The sequence below is a fragment of the Prinia subflava genome, chromosome 6, assembly GCF_021018805.1.
Source record: "Prinia subflava isolate CZ2003 ecotype Zambia chromosome 6, Cam_Psub_1.2, whole genome shotgun sequence".
Lineage (NCBI taxonomy): Eukaryota > Metazoa > Chordata > Aves > Passeriformes > Cisticolidae > Prinia > Prinia subflava.
In genome coordinates this window covers 20,896,661-20,918,878 of record NC_086252.1, presented here as the reverse complement: position 1 = coordinate 20,918,878, position 22,218 = coordinate 20,896,661, and the positions used below count along the sequence as shown (strand labels likewise).

Sequence of the window (22,218 nt, the reverse complement as noted above, 5' to 3'; positions counted from 1 at the left end):
CAGTGTTTTAAATATAAATGGGGTTTTTGGTATTTTTTAATTGTTAATAAAGCCAGGTTTTTTTCATTTTGTAAGGTGGGATTGGAAGGATGCACATCAGTGTGATACCAAGCTGAATAAATTGTGTAAATTCTGTGATCAAATTCATTGTAAATATGTTTTTACCATTATTCCTATGCAATTCAAACTTCAATTGTGCATGAAAAATGGGATAGCAAGTAAAATTAAATTTATGCTAGATGGATCATTTACCAATATCATAAAATATTTAGTAACAACAGTCTATTACTCTGCTATATATTCAAGACTAATTCTTTCTCAGTAGGAGATCTGTAGTGTTTGTGTTTGGTTAAAAACAGTGTAACAGTAGAGTATATCTAACAGTGCACTTACATGGGGTTTTTTCCTCCACATTCTTCTTGGAAATTTTTGGAAGTGGTGTTTTATGTTATTTTTAATGCGATTGTATACACATGGGAGTGATACATTATAACCCTCTGCATGCATTTCACTCTAATATTAATGCAAAATATGTTATTATTTTTCGAGCAAGTAATTATTTCTCATAGTAGTTCTTAGTTTAATTATACATAATTGTTTTTTTCTTTGAAAACGGCTCCCAAAGATTTCTGTGGCCTGTGCTTGTTTTACAGACGATAGATGTGTAAATTCTCGGTCGTTTCACATCATGTAGAAATTAAGCATGTAAACGTTTTAATCCTTAAATCTCTTTACAATATTGGGTTTGGGGATTTTTTTCTTTCTTTTCTGAGTGCTGAAGATCGTAAATTAGGTATACTGATTTCGGGGAAGTATTTCGGCAGGAAGGGGCTGGAGCCCTTGAAAAGCGATTGGGTAAATAAAGAAACAAAACTGGAAATGTAGAGGACAGTATCTCGTTTCATGTGTACTGATGATTTCGAGGGAGAAATGTGCTGTATAAATAGCACGTTTATTCTGCGGCTGTGGCCGTGCGGGAGGCGCAGGGCCCGGCGCTGCGCGGCCGGGGCTGGGGCGATGCGCTGGCGGTCAGTCCGCGCAGGTTCGCTTTGTGCGGAGCCCGCGCCGCCTGCCCTCTGAGTTAAAGAAAGGGAGAAGGGGAAAGGAAGCCCGGGCTCCGGCTGCAGAGCCGGGGGCGGGGGCAGCGGGTCTCCCAGGAAACCGCCGCGGCGGGCGGCGCTCGCCCGGTTCGGGGCGGGGGGCGCGGGCACTGCCGCCCCGCTCCGGCGGGCCAGGGCGGGGGGCGTGCCCGGCATGCCCCGCGGCGGGGCGGGGCCGGGACATGCAAATGTGAGGGCGGGGCGGGGCGGAGGGGCGCGGGCAGTGCGGCCGGGAGGGCGCGGCGCGGGCCGGGCGGTGCCCCCGCGGAGTGCCGGCCCCGCGGAGTGCCGGCCCCGGGGAGAGCCGGCCCCGCGGAGTGCCGGCCCCGCGGAGTGCCGGCCCCGCGGAGTGCCCGCCCCGCGGAGTGCCCGCCCCGGGGAGTGCCGGCCCCGCGGAGTGCCGGCCCCGCGGAGTGCCCGCCCCGCGGAGTGCCGGCCCCGCGGAGTGCCCGCCCCGCGGAGTTCCGCGGCCGCTCCTGCCCCTCCGCGGGAGCGCGGCCCGGACGCGGGGCCCGGGCGGGGCCGCGGTGCCTCGGCCGCGGCTGGGGCCGCGCAGCCCGCGCGCTCTCGCAGTCGGAAATGTGCTTGGGCTTTAAGGGCATCATTTTCCAGTTGCAAATATTGCTGATACCTAAGCGAAGGTGCTTTGCAGTCCTTGCTTTAAAGCGGTTCTCCTGTAAAAGGTAATTTTATGTTACAATCCTGGTACAACTTGGCATCTCAGGACGAAGGCCTGTTCATGTTTTAGACAATAGATCAGAAAGGATATGTAAAAGTACTTTTTCACCATACTTACATGCAGTTATTAATTCATTTAACAGGGTACCCTGGTAATATCGCAGTGACACCTGCAGTATGTACCATAATATTGGATGGGATAATGCTGAACGTGTCGCTCTGTGCTAATTTAAATGGAGAAAATATAGCAGTATACTGTCATGCAATTATCATATAATTACTATATTTTTCTAAAATGAGTACAGTGGATTTTAAATTTAAATTTATGAGGCAGGTATTTACAGTAAGTGCATACAGAGATAAAATTAACAGTGTGCAGTAAAATAACAATAAAAGCATCCCTACAGAACAGCATTCCCACTGTTACAGTGGAATCACAACTTTGAAATACACCTGTCTTGTCTGTTTATATAGGAAGGAAACAAAAAACCGAAATGTTTTTCCTGTCGATCAGGCTCTTCATATTCTAAAACATTCCCAGTATCAAGTTTTTAAAGAAAGCTTAAAGGAAAAATTCCTGAAGCAGGAAGGCGAGCTGTGTTACTACCAAGTTATGGTGATTTTAAGACACGCTTTTCTTTACCCCATCTAAACTCTGTTAAAATTGTGGTTTATGTAAACATTTTATGCTGCAACTTGAATGATGACTGTTGAATCTCTTTAAGAATCGTAAATAGAACCAAATCTTTATGAATGTATCCAGCATTTTCGAGACAGACATGATTTTGATCTCTCATGTTAGTTAAGTTTTGTGTTAATTTTACTGTCATCATTTACTTCTGGATCTGCAATGTTTTGGTTTGAGGATGCATTGTTTACTGTTTATCTTAGGGTTTTGGTCTCCTTTGTTTATCAGAAAGACGAATTTGCATTTATTGTAAAATACCTTGCTTTGGACAAATGCAGTAGTCGACTAAATGAATGTTCAATATAAATTGAAGACATATAAGTCATGGTTTAGAGTACACAGTGGCAAATGTTTGGAAACTACTTCCAAAGCTTAAATATTTTCCCTGAGATAGCAACAGATGATTGTCTCATCTAAAACTTCTACTTGCTCTTAAAATGTGCTTCTAGTAACTGAACCTTGAGTTGTTTTCCCTTTGAACAAGCAGGTGGAGAGTCAGGCTGAAGGAAGGCAGCTGTAATATATTGCAGCATCGGTAAAGATGTTTTAAAGATAAATTTACATGCAGTCTGTCAGTATCTCTTTCTGCTCTTGTTCTGAGCCAGATATGATGCTGAGAAAAACTGGATTATAGATGTGTCCTTGCCTCAATAAAATATTGCCAAACACCATCACATCTTTAAAACGCTGATAGCATTTGAAGTCCTAGCAGTGATTTTTGATCACTGTTGCTTCATTGCTCTTTTGTAGGCTTTTTTGACCCTGGATAAAGGGATTGAGTGTAGATAAAAGACAGATACGACTCATCTACAAATGTACAGAAGCTGAAAATATTTACTAGGTTAAAACAGCACTGAGATAAATAGCATGTCTTTAATTTCTCCATCTCTCCACAGATATACATACAGTATTCTAGTGAAACTTGTGATAAATGGAAGATGTGAGTAATTGATACCAAAAAAAGAAAAAACAAACTGGAAAACCGTGGCCTTTTTCTTTCCTCACATTTGCATATAGTTCTGTCCTACAGTTCCCCTATCTCTAGTCTTATTCTCCACCCTACAAAAGAAGTTTGCGTTTTTAGCACCTCTGCTTCAGTTTTCCATCACTTTGTATAATTTTTCCACAAAGAAATAGGAAAATGGGAAAAGGAGTAAAAGCTTGTATTGCCACAACAATTTGATGGGAAATGCACTAAATACATGTAACTGGACAACTTACATACTGTGAAATGAAGGATGATAGGAAAAGGAGTTGCCTGAGTTTTTTAAGGTTTTTCTATGCTTAAGTGCAAAAATATAAGGAAGGATATTTCTTGAAAACTAGCATCCAGATGTATTGGACAGTTTGCATTCAGGCTTTTGGATAAAAAGATACATGGCTTTTGTTTAGTACTTCATAAATAATTTCATGGAATATATAACCTGAACTCCTGATTGATTTGGGGGCTGGTTTGTATCCTGCTCTTTCATAAGCAGTAGGGATTTGCATATTTATTTCATTGTCTAATGTGATGTAGGAAATGTGGGTTGCATAGTGTGGAGCCTGACCCTCATCAGTCGTTCTGAGGGATACGGGCAGGAACTGCAACATCATTTACCGATTGTAGCTTCACCATCTCCCGTAGCTGGATTTTGATGAGGAAATGCAAGCAGTGATACCATTATGCAGTGGAAGGCTGCAGAGTAAATAAGCCTCTGTGGTATTTGTAGCTCTCATTAGCATGCTGCCCCTTCATTACATGTGTTTATTCAATTCTGGCAAATCATTTCTGTGCGTGCCTATAAGGAAGTGATATTTCTCGTCGGTGCTGCTCGGGGGGTGAGGGCTGCCCGCGCTGCCCGCGCTGCGGGGCCGCGCCTGCCGCGCTGCCCGCGCTGCCCGCGCTGCCCGCGCTGCCCGCGCTGCCCGCGCTGCCCGCGCTGCCCGCGCTGCCCGCGCTGCCCGCGCTGCCCGCGCTGCCCGCGCTGCCCGCGCTGCCCGCGCTGCCCGCGCTGCCCGCGCTGCCCGCGCTGCCCGCGCTGCCCGCGCTGCCCGCGCTGCCCGCGCTGCCCGCGCTGCTCTGCAGGGCAGGGGACGGAGCGGGCCCTGCCGGACCCCAGCTCGGGGAGAAAGCTCCCACTGCAAACACACCCCCCGGCTGCCCGGGAGAGCGACAGGGCTCTGCCGTGTCCGTGCCTGTCCCACCTGAGGAGCACCGGGCTGAGCCTCCTGGCATGATGAAATGGAATGACATGGTGGCGGCTTCAGGAGGAGGTTGGGTTTTTTGAATAGGTGTATGAATTTTATGGTGAACTGCTCAATGATTTAAAATCTGTTCTTTGTCGCTATTGAACAAAATCTGCTTTAAATGTATCATGAATATGTTAAAAAGGAAGCTGGATTGCAAATGTTTTTAGTTGCACTTCCTAAGCGATAGCCATCTCTAGTAAATGCCGTTTGTGTGAGGGTGATAGGGTAAACAAAAAATGTTGAAAGCCACAAAATGCATTTGTTAATTGTTTTTAGTGTGGACAACAAACGGTAGCGCTGCTTGCTTCAAACATGAACTGTGACAGCTGAGCAGGCTATTCTGAAGCAAACATTTTTGTCTTTTGAATATTTTATTTTAGGGGCGGGGAGGGAAACCCCACGACTCAGGGGGGGATCGACTTGCAGAGTTGCCATTGTTTTGCTCTCTTGTTGTACCAGAGTCTTTATTGAAGCATTCACTTTCAGGGTAGCCAGAGGTTTAACTTTGTAGCTTTCAATTAAGTTGCTCAGTTGTTTACTATTATGCCCTTCTCACCCACTCTTGCTTCTAAACAAACATCTTTCAACTATAAAATGGAAAAGTGGAAATGGCACAGTATTAATCCTATTAGCTCCTTTGGAAAAGACAGAGTGATCAGAGATTTAATAAAGCAAAATATATCAAATAATAATAAAACACCTCAGGTTGGAAGTGTAAGCCACATACCTTCACAGCAGTGCTTTCCAGGAGAGCGTGGGGCAGGTAATTAATTCTGTCCCAGCAGACTCCCGTGGCTGAAGTGGTGCTGAATGGTCATCAGGTTCTTCCAAGTCAGGCAGTGAGATGGCAGTGGGCTCCTGCTCAGCTTCTATTCATCACTGTCTCTGTGACAAGAGTGCCTTGGGAATTGGATGGGTACATACTTATTATTAGACCTGCAGCTCTTCTGTCAGCTTTCTAGTGAAGTTTTCAGCTTTGAATTATAAAGTGAAAAGAATTCTTAGACATGTTTATTAGTATACAAGTCACTACAGGCATAAACTCCTGATTTTCTTTAGTATGAAAAAGAAGTTAAGAGAGTCAACATTCAGTTTTAACACAACTGGGAATATAATTTTAGGTCAGTCTTACTGTGGTCTGTCGTGTTGTGTTAGCACCATAGGCCCTTCCTTTGGGTTCCTTTGTGTTGATTATACACAGATGCACGTGTACAGGTGAGTAAGGACCTATGGGTAATTTTTGCTGGCCACAAATACAAATTTACTATTGGAAATTTTCCCTGTAATTGAATACGTGCTTTTAAAATCCTTTTTGAGGTTTGCAGTTACTGAAATTACAGAGAAAACTACTGGCTTACAGAGAAACGTTTTACTTTATTGATTACACATATTTTTTGTGCCTTCATTAAAAAAGAACCTTATTCTCTGATATCATGGTCACTAAATCTGGGACTTTGAAATGTTAGTGTCACTGATCTTTTTGACTCATTTCTTAAGGAAATTAGGTTTATGCAGTTATGCTTTCTCGGTGCCTGCCATATTGTTCACTATGTCTATCATATTTTCCTAATTAGTTTTTTTAACCTGTTAGCTCATATCAGCTGAGCTTGAAGCAGAAGCAGTCAATATTCTTCAAGTATTGTGCAAATGGGTGGTGAGATGGGAAAGAGAGATTGCTAGTTCACACCAGTAAAAAACAATTTGCACTGTGACTAAGACCCTGTAATATCAAAGTAAACACATAGAGGAAACTTTAAACACCACGACCGTGGGGAAGAGCATTAGTGAAGCAGCCCTCATACTGTGCCTTGGTTAATCCATCCAGAAGAGACAAATCCATAAATAAAGTTCTGTTGGTTTCTCAGGTGTTTTTTGTTGTTGTTGTTGGCTTTTTTTGTAAACTTGAAATTAAATTCTACTCATTTTTTAGCTGGTAGCTGAGTAGCTTCTTTTTACCTTGTGCTCTTCTTAGAAGAGAAGGTGAATTGTCAATTCCTTACATATATGTCGGTGGCAGAAGAGGACTTCACAGCTGTGTTGTATGAACTCACTGTTTTCTGCATTCAGTAATTTGTTGTGTATGTTACAGGAGGGTTTTTGGTGAATTTCCCTCATCAGTGTTTAATTGTGAAACAGTAGTATTTCTAAAAATCTGCAGGTTTTTAAAAAATAAATGTGTTGTTTTTCAGAGTTGAATAGATATACCATATATGGTGCAAAGTCAAAAAGCAAATCCAAGAAACAGATAGCAATTTTACATCTTCTATTTTTGTGTAACTTTTTTGTGGGCCTGAATGCCGATTTAGGACTGTCTTGGGTGTGCATAAAAAAATGCAGATTATAGCATTGTATTTTGGTTGTGCGTTGTCCTTGATCTAGATAGAAAGCTTGAATTATTATAGCCATAAAGCTGTTTTTGAAGATAGTAATTTCAAAACATTACAGCCTTCCAGTAGATATTAATAATTTATATTTTCCAGTACAAATAGTTTTATTGACTTTATTCGCTAGGGAGAAAGATGCACTTAAATGTATTTTTACTAATTTTGGCTTTACTTGAAGCCAAGCCTGAATAAAGTAATGATTTTACTGTTATGCCATGGAACTACATTCATTTCATTGGTGGCAATTACATGTTGACTCCTGCTGACCAAAATTATTTTTGTTTTTGGGGGCCTGTTTTATTATTCCTCAGATATTTCTGCTGACAAAAATATGTTTTCTGGTATTTTCTTAGCTGTGTAGTTTCTACCATTTTCTTTCAGCTTTATAGTACAAAATAGCAACAGAGTTTTGGGCTACCAGTGAAGCCAGTCTGTAACTTTACATGACTGTAATAGCTGTGTCAAATATTTCCTTGGTGTCTTAAAAATGTGCACAGCACTGTGATTCTATTAGAGAATTGGGTTAATTATGTTCTTTCTAATGTCAGCATTTATTAAAAAGATAAAACAAGTGGTTATGGGGGATATTTATGCTTTTGGTGTTTAAAAAAAGAGAGAAGGAAAAAATAAAAAGCCCATCAGCCAAAAATCTTTTGATTGGTTGCTTATAAGTCATTGGATGCAAAGAACCAAGATCATACCATAAATTTTAAATGTTTTGTTAGTGAAGTCAAAAGAATGTAATCTGACTGTTGAAGTATCAGGGCTCCACACTGTTTTTCATGGGTTCCCTCACTGAACCTGGAGACTCCTGGAGCACCCAGATCTGTCATAGGAATAGGAGAAGGCATTCCTGCAGCTGTACCTTTTGTTGAGTGGATGCGACAAGGCTGAGGTTGGACAAAATCATCTGCCAAGCTGGAATTTGACGGCTGGACTGAGGAAAGTTGAAAGAGTGTCCATTAGGGCACCTGCTGAGCGTGTCTATTGTGTGAGGCTGCAGCAGTACTGGAATGCAAATGGCTGCTGGCTGTGCACAGGCAGGTCTTTAATATCACAGGATTTGGTGCATAATAAGCTAAGACCCTTTTTCATGCCACCCCTCTGGTGAATTCTTATTACTGATATTTGTTACAGCATAGTAAACGTGTACGTTAAATGTATATACATAATTAAATTCTACCAGCGTATGACAAAGAAACACCTATGTCAGAAGAGCAACAAAAATTGCAATTCAGTAAAGAATAATTACTAAACAGCATCGTTTTTCCATCGTATGACCCTCTACTGTGTATTTGTTTTGATATTCAAAGCAGTGTGTATTTCCACTTCTGAGATGCCTGTTGAATATAAAGATGTATTTCACAGGGCTGCTGCAAATGGTCTGTGTTAGGGCAGTGTTCTGCTCCCCAGATTAGTTCTGCTCAAAAGCTGTGTGTATTAGTACAGCTGATCTGCCTTTGCTGATTGTGCTCAAAGTGAGCTGAGCTAACGCGAGGCCTTAGCTGTATGTTCAGATACATAGCATGGATGAACACCACTGAATGGTAACACTTAACTTTGAGGACACCTGCATTTTTCTGTGTCTGCTTTGTGTACCTTCTCCTTTATAACTGGCCTCCAGTGATCATGACAGAGCATGGCTTTGCTATTTCATTTATGTTTCTTTTAAATGGTGAAGGAAGTTTGAAACTCAGTGTTTTTGTCTGAGTCTCATTTGTGTAAGAAAGGTATCTTTTCATAACCTTTTGCTTCAATCCCGTCTCATGTTTTTTTCTTTCTTCAATTTTGCCTCTTTCATTGTGGTATTACTCTGTAATTACCTGTTAGTCTGTATTATCATTTTCACAAACCAAGTAATTTAGGCATTTTTTCATGTTTTTAGGCAAATCTTTGACATTTCTCAAAATGTCTCGACTAAGAATTTCAAGTCTTTTCAGTAATGTTCTTTGGAGTGAGAATGCTTTTCGAGCACTGCAGTTGCAAAATTTTTAACTATCACTGATGTTTAACGCAGATAAAAGAGTTTATCTCTTTCTCATTTTTATGTATCTTTTGCCAAGTTTAGACATGTGGAACATATATATGTAACTTTAAATGAAGATGAGAGAAAAGAGGTAAAAAGGGAGAGAGTGAGAGCAAGCTTTTTATGCTTCCTCTCCAGAAGAACCCATTTAGAGGTCAGAATAGCCAGCATAATTGATTCCTGCCAGAGGCAGTATGAATTTATATCTTTACCCTTGACTTGACTTTTAGCCTATATTTGTTTAGCCATTTAAATTGTTGTAACCATTTCTTTTGACCATGCCCTTGGCAGTCTCATTGTTGACACTTTCACTACACTTCCTCTGCATGTGAAGTCATAATACCTGTAAATATTTTTGAAAGAAAGCATGTAGGCTACAACTAAATACTCTAGAACTCTAATCCCAAGAGTCAATTCTTTCTCAATTAAAGCAAGCATTGTATAATATAAGGTGTATTTCCTCACAGGAAAGTTCTGACTAGATATTGAAATTGTAATTTTCATATTGCGTTAGCTGAGATATGCAAACATAATGCTTTAAAAATGTAATTAAGGCTGTTTAGAGAGAAAATTTGATTTTAAGGTGTCCAGAAGATAAATTAAGGGAATTCAGTTGCCTTTTTTTGACAGGGGAGGAGGGAGGAATTTATGTTCAGAAAAATAATTTTGAAAGTTAATAAACCGAACTGTTATTCCCCCAGAGATCCTATTATTTAATACATCTGCTTTGTATATCAAACATTTCATTTTGGAGTGTTTTAGAATTGATCAGAATCCCATTGTATTTGAGGACAAGGCCGAATTACAGGACCAGCAAAGCTATTTTACTGATGCAGAGGTGCAAAGTGTAGAGAGGAGTGCATGTTCTCTAGCAGTGTCGATTGGCTCTAAAATTCCTTCTCCTTTCAATGGCTCTTTGGGCAGGAGTGGGTTTTCTCCTGCACTGAGGTTTGGCTGTGGCCATTGAGGACTGCAGGTCTTCTTCTGGGTAAGGTTTCAGGATTAGTCTCTAAGTCACACCCCCTTGGTGAAGTAAGAAGCGAGGCAGTTGGAGGTTAGATGCTTGAGAGAGAAATGTGTAAATCCCCAGTGTCCGTGTGGTTTCCCTTCAGCACGGAACCATAGCGGGTGCAGTTGGAGCTCCCTGTGCTCCGCAGTCACAGTCCAGTGCCTGCTCCTCAAGGGAGGTTCTCAGACTTTCCCTTCCAAGAGCAGAGCATGGGTCACTCTTCCTCTCAAAACATCTTTCTTGTAAAGATCTGCTGCTGGATGGCTCTCTTGTTAGTTTACACAGCAGAATAGCTAAGAAACCCTCCCAGGTGCTGGGGAGCTGGGTCTGTTGTTCAGTTATAGTTTAGTGGAGAGTGTGGTAATCCTTTGTTTAGGAGGAGACCATTTTGCTGTACAGAAAATAATGCTAAGATTCCTAGTCCAAAGAGGGTGGGCACAGGTAGCAGCCAAGAGCTGTACTGGATTTACCAGTGTTTGGGTATATAAACAATTGCTCATGGGTTTGGGCCTGGCCCAACCTTTCTGTCTCTTTTCCTTTTCAACATGCTTTGCACTCATAATAGATTTTCCTTTCATTCTTGGACACCTTACTTGGAAGAACATGAAGTTTCAGGCTCCCAGGGAGACCTCAACAGGAACTCAGACATCTCAAAACTCTGTAACTTGGGTATGTGCAGAATTGCCTTTATGCTAGGGGAACTTGAAAGTAAGACCCTGGAAAAGCTCACATGGCTTTGAAGACAATTTGGTGACAGCTTGGCAGAGCCTTCTAGGAAGGGGGTTGTGGTCTGAGGGACAACCAGCGACAAAGACATTGGAGTAATTTCAAAGTTTCTGGTTACGACAAGAGAAAGCAGCTGTTGCTCCATCAGTGATCAGCCATTTGTATGTCCCTGTGCCCTTGCAGGGGCGAGACTGAGCAGGTGTAGCTGTGAGGTGCCAAAGTGTACCTGTTGAGATGGCACATTGCTCCCTCTGTTCTTGTTTTCTAGCCCTAGGAAATATGGCACCAGTTCTCAGAGGAGGCACGTGTTGGCTCTACTGGGGACCAGTGATCCCTGTACATTATTCTTATGGGCTACACCTTCTGATGGGAATCTGCGTCTTGTTCTGGGGATTATTAACTCAGAATTGGGAAGAATCTGAATAATAGGCAAGTGCTCAAGTGTTTTCAGACCTGCACAGTTTCTTGCTCATTTTCTCTTCCTTGTTGTTGCTGATGAACACTTCAGTCCCCACATTAGAAGTGGAATAGTGTCAGCAAGAGGCTGTGTGGCTTTGGGGACTCCCCAGGGCAGGCTGTTAAGGGTTGCCCAGCTGTGAGATTGAGAGTGGAGGCAGGAGCACACCAGGCTCTTTCCAGCAGCTGGAGCCATTGGACATGTGCCCCAGCTTTGGGATGTGCCTCTTGGTGTGCAGTTCCATTTGTGTCTCCTTTGCCCTCCCTGCACACCCCTAGGTGTAAAGGCAGTTCCTAACAGGATCTGTGCAGGATCAGCAGATGCACTCTGCCTCCCATGTAATGTAGTCACTACTGAAATGGAAATACCACAGTAACACAGCAGCAAGGTGTCAATGACTTCTCTTCAGCTGTCTCCACTTCGTGGGGGGTACCTGTATAGTTCTGTTTAGTACAGCATGCTGCTGGACACTGCTGCCTTTCTGCTTCTTACTGTCCAAAATACTGTACAGATTGAAACTGCAGTGATTTGAAGGGGGTGTGGCTATAGTTTCAGAAGATGTGTTATATTGTGGTTTCTTTCTCCTCACAGAAAACTAGTAAGAAACTTGTTGCCTCAGGAGACCAAGTCAAGGGTATTTCTAAGAGTCTGGGCACTATCATATGGCAACATTTCACTCTCATGCTTAGGGAAAATTGGCTGCAAGGATGAGGAAGCAGAGCTGTGTATCTGCAGTGGTTTTGGCTGGATTTTGCATCCCATTGCTTTCCACTGAAGCATTAAATAGTGACTACTGCTGGAGACAGGATATTAAACTTGGTAAAATCACATGTGTGCTTTTAGAGCTTTTGATTCTAAGAAGTGATTGAACTCCCTTATTATAGAACTTCTGGCCTAATCCTAGTAATTTAATAATAACATAAAAATGTTGTATAGTGTATATGCAATTTCTAGTTTTGACTTACAAAGGCAAGTTTAAACCTGCTCATAAGTCCCTCCTGCTGTGCTTAGGAGCTTGCAGGCAAGGTAAAATGCTTTGTCAGCAAAGCAAAACAAGTAATTGGAACTGGATTTCTGTTGCACTGGGAAGAAACCACTGTGTTCTTGCCACCTCAATTCGTGAATTTCATATAGATAGGCTTCAGCGTTTACAGAATCATGATTTTGAATTAGTCTTACAGACTCTGTAAGCTGGTGAGTCCTACTTTTTCCTTTTTTTTTCCTCATTACTTTTTTTTTTTTAATGGTAGTTCTCATTTTCATATACTCACCTTTATTTTGTTATGACTTCATACCATGCTGAAAGGTTGCAATTCTCTTCACACTGTCACTTGTTTTTTCCAGGAAAGAAACTGGTGTTGGGGCTTGAAGGAAGCTATAAAATACATAGGAGAGATTGAAACTACTTAGTCTGGAGCCAAGTGTGTGCAAAGATAGCAGAGAACCTGCTGAAGTGCTGTGCTTACAGGGTCAGGACACAGCAGCTACATCCCTGAGACTGCCTCTGAACTAAATGAAAAGATAAGAAAGACGCAGGCTGGGGACAGCATTCTCTGCCTTCTGCTGCCAAGTGCCAGGATACAACTCTTGTCCACAATGGCTGAGCTGTCAGGCCTCTGCCAAAACCCAGGTGCCCTCATCCAGCCTGCCTGCTGGGAATGGCTCTGGCACCTGCTTCACCCTGCGTTATCCAGGAGAGCGCAAAGCGGCCTGAGCCAAAACGCTGAAATGTGCTAATTGTGAAATGTTTTGGCCAGTACTCTGCCTTAACCTTGTCTTCTTTGTAGCCATTTAGCCCAGCTTATACAAGCTTCCTCACAGATATATTGGGGTTTTAAACCCCCCCAAGAGCCATAGAAATGTTGGTTGGAAGGGAGTTCTGGAGGGTTTCTAATTCAGCTTCCTGGAAGGAGCAGAATGTGGCTGGTCCAGAATGAAGAAATCCTAAAGGTAGCTGTAGAGATTTTAATAGTTTTGTTTCATGAACAATGTAAATTAATTTTTTTATTTTTCTTGCTTTCAGTGGGATTTGGCAGAACCCTTTGTCAAGTCTGTACTGCTGAGTTGTGTGTCCCTGACAGTGTGTCAGACAAACCTTTTGTCTGGATAGGTGTTAGGAGCATTTGTCTTTGCAGTGCTGCAGGCAGGATGGCGAGAGCTGTGTGTCCTCTGGGCACGCTCCAGCTGTTCTTGATCTCTCCTCAGATGGTTAATTACATGCAATATTTCCACCTCTGCTGTGTCACATTTTAGGAGGGGTACTCTCCAATTTAGTGCCTGCACAGAAACTCTCCACGCTGCTGCTCACTAGCCCCCACACTCTACCTCCCTGCAGTGGGCTGGAGAGGAGGGTTGGAGGCACAAAATGTGAATGGACATCATGGGTTGAGATATGAACGATTTACTGGAAATGACAATGAGATAAGAAAAGGAACAGTAAGGCCAACAATATTAATGACAGAGAGTACAAGAAAAGAAATGCTATTGCTCACTGTGGAAACCCTCAATAGGTACCACCACTCCCCCTGGCTTGGAATTGGAGCCATAAGGAATTTCTAGTCCCCAAGAAAGACTTCCTTCCCCCTGCCCCCAGTAATGACTGGAGCTGGTACAGAATGATCTTGGTGTCCTGGCTGTGGCCCCTCCAGGCTACTGCAAAAAATTAACCCTGTCCTGGCTGAAACCAGGAAATGCTGCTAAATTTCTGCTTCAATACTTAGCTTTATAATATTCTACTCAACCTCAGGAGTATATTAGGCATTTAATTTCTTAATTTTAGTATAACAGAATAATTTAGGTTGGAAAATAACCTCAAAGATCATTGAGTCCAACCATTAAACTGACCTGACAAGTCCAGCACTAAACCATGTACCCAAGTGCCACATCTACATGTCTTTTAAATACCTCAAGGAATGGTGACTGGGGTGACTTCCCTGGGCAGCCCATTCCCATGTCTGACCACCCTTTTATTGAAGAAATCTTTCCCAATATCCAACGTAAACCTCCCCTGGCATAGCTTGAGGCCATTTCCTCTTGTCCTGTCACTTGTTACCTGGAAGAAGAGGCCAGCCCTCACCTGGCTAAAATGTCCTTTCAGGGAGTTTTAGAGAGTGATGAGGGCCTCCCTGAGCCTCCTTTTCTCCAGACTGAACAGTCCCAGCTCTCTCAGCCTCTCCTCATATGAGTCACTGTGTAGACCTTCACCAGCTTCATTGCCCTTCTTTGGAGTCATGCCCCACTTACTGTCATCTGCAAACTGACCGAGGGGCTGGACACCTGATCCCCTTGTCCAGGTCACTGATAAAGATATTTAAACAGGACTGCCCTCAGCTGAGCCCTGGAAACACCGCTAGTGACCAGCCACCAGTTGGATTTAATTCCATGCCCCGCCACTCTCTGGGCCATCCAGCCAGTCAGTTTTTACACCCATCCAAGTCATGAGCAGTCGGTTTGTCCGTGAGAATGCTGTGGGAAATGTTGCCAAAGGCTTCAGTAGAGTCCAGGTAGACAACAGGTAGACAACATCCACAGCCTTTGCCTCAACCACTAGGCAGGTCAGCTTGTCATAGGAGGAGATCAGCTTAGTCAAGGGTGACCTGCCTTTCATAAACCTGTGGTGCCTGGGACAGGAGAATGTTTGGGAGGCAGTTGGTGTCTTTAACTGGTGTAGGTAACTTCTGAAATCCAGGTGTTTTTTGAGCACAAATTCATATATGGTCTTTGTGCTTTCACTGTTTTTTATCTGTCTATAATACTGGAATTATCAGATGGAATTCTTAAAAGGTTGATGTGAACACTGGTTACATCACGTATATTTAGTATTGGAAACTGTAGTGTTCAGGATGATTTCTTCCTAATTTCATTTCTGATTGTGAACTTTCCTTCCTTCTGTGGCAGCCATGGGAGGGACCAATGCAGTAATTTTTTTCTTTGTTTGAAATTTCACAACATAACCTACAAGAAGAAAGGGATGCAGTTTACATTGTGGGAAAAATACTCCCTGAAAGCAATCTGTTACTGATTATTCTAGTGAAATAATCAGCTTCATACATACCAAGTTAGAGTAGAACTTAAGATTTTTTTTCTTCTCTGTGTTTCACTCTCCGTATTAGTTATGTGTCATTTCATATTACATGATTATTCAAGACTGGAAGTGGCAATTTACTGCTATTTTGAAATAAAAATTATTTTTGAGTTTATGATTGCATATTCTGCAGCTGGATTTTTCAGTGCCTCATTGCCTCTGTTCCTGTTTCAGGTACATGTGACAGCATTGCAGCAATGAGTGGAATTTTAAAGAGGAAGTTTGAAGAAGTTGATGGCTCCTCACCTTGTTCCTCTGTGAGGGAATCAGATGATGACATTTCTAGCAGTGAAAGTGCTGACAGTGGTGATAGTGTCAATCCATCCACTTCTAATCATTTTACCCGTAAGTATTAACTCTGTGTACCCAAATTATTCCTGTTTCTCAAAATAAAATAAATTTTGTGGTTAGATAACCGTGATGATTTTTAATTGAACAGATCATAAAACAGTCTCTCCATGATGTTCAATTTGTGACTTGCTCAAAACAACTTAGTAAAATACTCTCACATTCTTTTGACTTCTTGTCTGTTTGACTGTTGTTGTAAAAGTTTAAAGTCTTTTAAGTCAGGAAGCTCCTGCCTATTTGCTGTTTGAATTATGTACCTGTTTGTAGTTAATGTTAGGAGTTGTGTTCAAAATATTTCGAACAGGTACTGCAGGGAAAGTGCTTTAGCTCAGTTTGTTTATTTTCCTTAGCTGAATGTATTGCAGCTGTCAGCTCTCTGTAATACAGTATTGGTGAGAGTTCTTCTCTAGAAACAATATAAGCTTTCTTTTATTTGGAACTGGTGAATGTTACATATAGTCCACATTATTTCAGCAGTTTCTACGTTTCAGGTACCAGAGGATATGTCTGTATTTCTCAATGGTTTTGTGTACAAATAAGAATTTGGTCTTAAGTTAGCCAAGGTACATTTGCAGTATATATTTCTAAGAATGATAAATTTACAGTTTATATTTGCAGTTTGTGATACTTGTTTTAGGTGGTTATATTATTTATTAATAGTGAACTGCATCTTCTAAAAGGCAGGGATTTGTCTCCTTCTGCTGTTCTGCATTTAGATCTCCTCTATGGAGATATTCCTTCAAACTGTGAGCCAAGGAGAAGGTGAGGCTCCTCACTGCTCTTGTACAGAGTGTGGTCCGTGTAACTGAGTGCTTTGGATGTGCCTAGGAATCATGTCTGTAGCATGTGATATGAATGTTCTTGTAACTGACTTATCTAGCAGATGCTGCTGTTCGTTTGAGCGGGTGTTTGGATGTGAGGGTCTGACTCCTCTTTGCTCTGGTAGGGAACATTCCTGTGCACAGGAGGGACAGGCATGGCTTTGGAAATGGGTTTACATGGAACATGCTTGAGGTGCTTTATGATATTTAAGAGGCAGTGCTAGTCAGGCACCTATTTTATTGAAATGCCACAAAGGAGTAAGTGACCAGTAAACCACTGTCTCCAAGATATTTTTAAATACTACCAAAGAGATAGTTATTTAGAAATGTCATGGTGACAATATTATCCGCATGCTGCTACTTTAACATTTTATCTGTTGAAGAAGTTAGTTGATTATTCATCATAGACTGAAAACAGGCTTCTTATATCAAAGTCATTCCCACCCACACAGAAGACCACAATTTTATTGTGAATACATGCACAGGTGATACAATGAAAGGGACAAACTTGGAAGTTGTAGTACATGCATGAAACAATAAATTTAATTGTAGTTGACATAATAAATAATTTAATTTAAAGGAACTACCCTTTCTGTAAGAGAAACTACATTATTTCAGTGTTATGGTCAATGGTTTATCTAACTGAGATATTTGTGGCCAGAATAAGAAATGTTTATCTATATGTGCACTCACATACATACAGAAATTGTACGTATTAGATTTTTTTAAAATATGTCGGTGATACAGAAATAGAGCAATTAGTTTGTGTGTCCATTGATAGTATTTTTAAAAAAGTAATGTCTTTAATAGATGTACCAGCCTAAATGCCAAGAAATCAAATACAGAACCCCTATATTACTTAAGAGCTATTAAGTGATACTCACCTGAAAATCACATGCCCATGTAACGTATACAAACAAAACTGTTAACAGTGTACATTGGAAGGTATTTTGTTCATGCTTTAAGCTCATTCATCTTCCATAATAAAAGGCAAGAGCTCTTCTAAAATGAATAATTGAATCTAAATATAAGGTTGAGTTCTGTGAGACTTTTTCAGTGAGCAGACTGAACAGAGACACTGCAGAAAAAACCCTGGTGATATTTCCTGCCTCTCTTACATGCCTCAATACCCCCTTGATGGAGGTTATCTTCCTAAGCTATTTCCTGACATGTTACACCATTTTCTGTTCTATTTAGTGAGACACTGTCAGACCCTGTGTGCTGTCTTTTTTTGGTCTGTTTTCATATAGGTGAATATTAAGTTCACTATAAACTCTCTTTTACTGACTGAAAACGGGGAGAGGGTTGTGTGACCTATCGTCAGCATCAAGATCTATATATTAATTCTTAAATTGAGAACTAAAAAAACCCAAAACCTAACAGGGTCCTCTAAGTCTTATTTTTTCTTTCTAATTGACTTGACAAAGAGATAATTCTAAATTGCTTGTAACTACAACCTCTTCCGCACTTCAGCAAGCAGGCAGTTTCTATATAAATCCATCCAGCACAGTTGATGCATCCCTGTATTTACACAACTCTTGAAACCATATGTATTGGGTCAGATAAATGGGAGCCTAGCAAGAATTCTGCTCCATTAGTCTTAAAGTCAGTTTAACCTGCCAGCTAAATGAGGCACACAGCCTCTGTGGATCATTCAGGTGGGGCAGAACTACCAGAAGATAACTTTGTTCTTAGCCATTAACCCTGTAGTGTGATGGCAAAAAGCACGACTGAGATGGTCCTAAGTGCTATTGCTTGTGACTACTATACAGGGATAAGTACAGAGTTTCTTTAATGATATAGCCATTTAAACAAATAAAGACAGCAACAAGAAGAAATTAATAAATCCCTAGCCTAAGTTGCAGGCCTCTAAGTCAGTAAATAAAAATTACAGTCCGTAAAGAATAGACAACTTTTACCATTAGCATTTTCTTGATTAGATGTGTGTATTTTTACAGATGTGCACATTTTTAAATCTCTTAGCAAATGCTGATGGAGTACCTTCATTACTGGTGGCAGATATAATCCCTGTTGTGTATTTTACTTACCTTTCTTAATCTATTGAAGCAATTTCAGTTTGATTCTGGAGGTCATTAGTCGTTGCAGATTTAGTTTAATGGATGCCAAAGCATATTACTAGCTAGTCCACATGCTTGTCTCGTTTCACAGCTCTGCCTTCACATCAGAAGGAAGGATGCTCATCCTAAGTAGCAGTCCAGGCATGCATGTACAGTATTAGTCAGGACTTAGGCATACATGGAGTACAGGGCTGGGGCACTCACAATGCCACTGGAGCTCCTTTCAGTTGCCCTATTCAGTTCTGGCACCGCACTGCTGTGTTTCATCTGCTCCACAGCAAGCTGAAGAACCTGGAATTACTGACTGGAGCACGTCAGTACAGCACCCTGAGCATTCCCATGTTCGTGTGCACTGAGGAACACTGAATTCCTCATTACTGCTCAGCCGTGGGGGAATATGTGCCCTTCCAGGGAAGGGTAATGGAGCTCATGAGGGGTCTGGAACAGAAACCCTGTGAGGAGCGGCTGAGGGAGCTGTGGGTGTTCAGTGGAGAACAGGAGGCTCAGGGAAGACCTTACTGCTCTCTACCACTCCATGAAAGGTTGTGGCAAGGTGGGGGTCAGTCTCCTCTCACAGACAAGGGGAAATAACCTCAAAGTGTGCCAGGAGAGGTTTAGGCTGGATATTAGAAAAAATTGCTTCACTGAAAGAGTAATTAAGCATTGAACAGGCTCCCCAGGGAAGTGGAGAAGTCACCATCCCTGGAAATGTTCAGAAAACAAGTAGACATGGCACTTCATGATACAGTTTAAAGGGCATCGTGGTATTCAGTCTAAAATTATATTTGATGATCTTGGAGGTCTTTTCCAACATTAATAATTTGCTGATTCTGTGATTCTCCTGGCTTTGGTGAGATACCTGCCTCTAAATGCTTGGTGTTTTTTTCTGATACAGGATATCTAAACTTAGCTTACAGAATCACATACAAGTGAAAGACCTGTGGGGACCTTGTGAAGTCCTGTCTTTTGCACTTCGGTGCTGGTAATAACTCCCCATAGCACATTAATCATAGATGCATCTCCTAAGAAACATGAGGAGCTGCTGCTTTCCTCTGCCATTTTAACTTCAGGGTTGTAGCTGAAAGTTTACTTCTCTTCCTCGCCTGCAGAGTCACTTGAGATGGCCAGCAGCAGCTTATCTGATAAGGTGATTATCACCAACAGGAGGTGGTGCCATCTCAGAGTCTGGCTGATAGTCTCCATCAGTTATCTCTCTACTGCCATTAACATTATCACTGTCATGAGCAAGGTTATCCTGGGGCTGTAATCATAGGTCCCATCCTAATTAGGGTACAGTCTTTAGACTGCTTTTGGATGTACTTAGGTTCATTAGGAATGGGGCAGGTCATTGAGGGCTCTGAGGAAATACTTTGGTCTCTAAGTGCTCTTGCCATCTTTTGATTTTGCTGCTAAAGATAATGGGGAATTTGAAAACAAATACATCCCTATTGCAGTTCCTTCAATATGCCCTGTAAAGTACTATTTGAATTTTGTAGAGTTGCTAATTTACTGAGATTGCCTCATCTATGTGGCCATGAATAATGGGAGAGAAAGTGTGAAATCCGTAGGAATGTGTAGCTTTCTCCTGAGTTATATTTATAGAGGGATAAAGTTTCATTTGGTCCAAGGTCAATAGCAAAAGACACTGCCTGAGCTTTGAACTTAAGCTGTGTGTTTAATTGCTGGTTAATGATAGAAATCTAAGTGAGTTAGAAGTGGTGGTACTGGTTTACTATGGGAAAACACTTACGTTTAACTAAATGCAGGCATTCCTTTTTTCAACATCTTGCAGTTATTTCTGTTGCCAGCAACAAGGCTTGGAATTTTCTTGTTCATGAGGAATATATTCTTACTGCTATTTGTTGACTCATGTTATGAAATTCTAACAGGTTGAGAGGTTCTTGTATTTGATTTTAAAATAAGTCAGCCCATCTGAGCGTTCAAAAGCAAGAAATGCAAATAAATTCAGTGAAATGTTGGGCAATGTCTTTGCTCAAACTCACACAGAGTGAGAGGACAGGGTATACCATGAAAGCATCTTTTCATCTGGAATGGGGAATACTGGTGAGAATTGTTAAAAATTGAAAAGAGGGGTTATAAGGCAGGCTCCTACTAGTTTTCAGAATGATTTGTGCAACTAATTATCTTCCTGTGTTTTTAAATAAGTTCTCTGGTACAACCAGAGAGACAGTTTTTGCCTTGCATGATGTTTTTGTTGGCTTAGAAAACCAACAAAAGTGTTCTGTCAGAAGATGTTCATGATAGATACATAAAATACGTTTGTAAATGCAAAGTGTCAGTCAGCTGAATGGGAGTCTGTGTTTGTATGAAATGCCATTCACTGAAGTCACACATGGGATGGGACAAAGGATTGCCTGTAGTGTCACAGGAGAGCTCAGCGAGTGCCATTGTTGTGCAGGGTGTTCCTACAGGGATCCCTGGCAGGACCTTGCTCCTCGCAAAGCTGGGGCCAAGGTCAGCAATAATCATCTGTGGAACAGCAGCTGGCATTTAGAGGAAATGGGGAGTCAGAGAGCGCTTAACCATCTCCACTCCTCCCCACAGGCTGATGATATTTGCAGAATGGAGAAACTGGACTAGTCTGATGGATGTCACAGAAAAGCACTCTTGAGGTAGAGGGTGCTGAGGAAGTAAACTTAGGGCTTTCACTGAAATTTTAATGGTCAAGTTCCAGCTTCTAGTATGCATCCTAACAATTAAACATTTCTGTGAGATTTCAGACAAAACCCTTGGCAGTGATGTAAAATGCTTAAAATAAAAATTAAATTCTCTCTATTCGTGTCAGACTTCTTTGTGGGCTAGAAATTTTAAAAAACCTGTTCAAGTGGGACTTAAATAAATTTCAAATGTGACTTAAATAAATAAACCATTTCATTGAGCTCCTCCTATGGGGTGAATTTATATTTGGCTTTACCCGAAGGGAAGCTACTAGAAGGATAGAGTGGTGAAGTGCTCTAGGTAGGTGGTGGTGTTCCACAGCATTGTCCCTCTTCTCTCAAATTTTCACTAATTTGCACCTGAGTATGCAGTTCCCCTCAAGACTTCCAGATTCAAATTTCTTATAGAAAATACCTCCCTTGTCCTCAAAACTACATGTTTCTTTTGGAGGGTATATTTTATGTCACAGGATTTCCTCTTAATTTAGATTTCCAGCATGTAGGAAAAGCATTTTATCATTCAGGTAGGAAACGTGTAAATAGAGTGTATGGAGACTCTTAGAAAATACCTTTTGGAAGACAGTGGGAAAGAAGGAGAGGTAAGAGAAAGAGGTAGAAGCAATTTCTGGATACAACCTTTTCCCAGATTCTGTCTTCTGTGAGGGTTGGGAAGCAAGCTGGCTTTTACAGGCAGTGTTCTGACCTGGATTACAGGGAGGGATTAGGCTTTGCTATTCTGTGTTGTTAGACTTGATGAAACACTGGATGGAAAGTCATGGGGCAGGTGGAGAATGGTGCTAATCCTTCTTGCCATAATGGTTTATGTGACACTGAGTATGTAAAAAGCAGACAAATAGGTAGTAGAATGTAAGAAATGCAGCATTTCCACTGGTTTAAGATAGAGCTTTA

At 41.5% G+C, this 22,218-nt stretch overlaps 1 protein-coding gene across 2 annotated transcripts in view; it reads left to right on the top strand.

Moving 5' to 3' along the window:
* The window catches only part of CSRNP3 (cysteine and serine rich nuclear protein 3), a 98,772-nt gene that overhangs the window by 56,248 nt on the left and 20,306 nt on the right, over nt 1-22,218 (top strand). The window contains exons 1-2 of one of the 2 annotated variants that reach the window (XM_063400609.1): nt 1,580-1,783; nt 15,559-15,729. In XM_063400609.1, the coding sequence (XP_063256679.1) occupies nt 15,582-15,729 (148 nt within the window). In that variant the 5' untranslated portion in view covers nt 1,580-1,783; nt 15,559-15,581. Of the gene's footprint in view, nt 1-1,579; nt 1,784-15,558; nt 15,730-22,218 lie in introns of those variants that run through there. The other variant, XM_063400608.1, reaches the window with a different exon arrangement.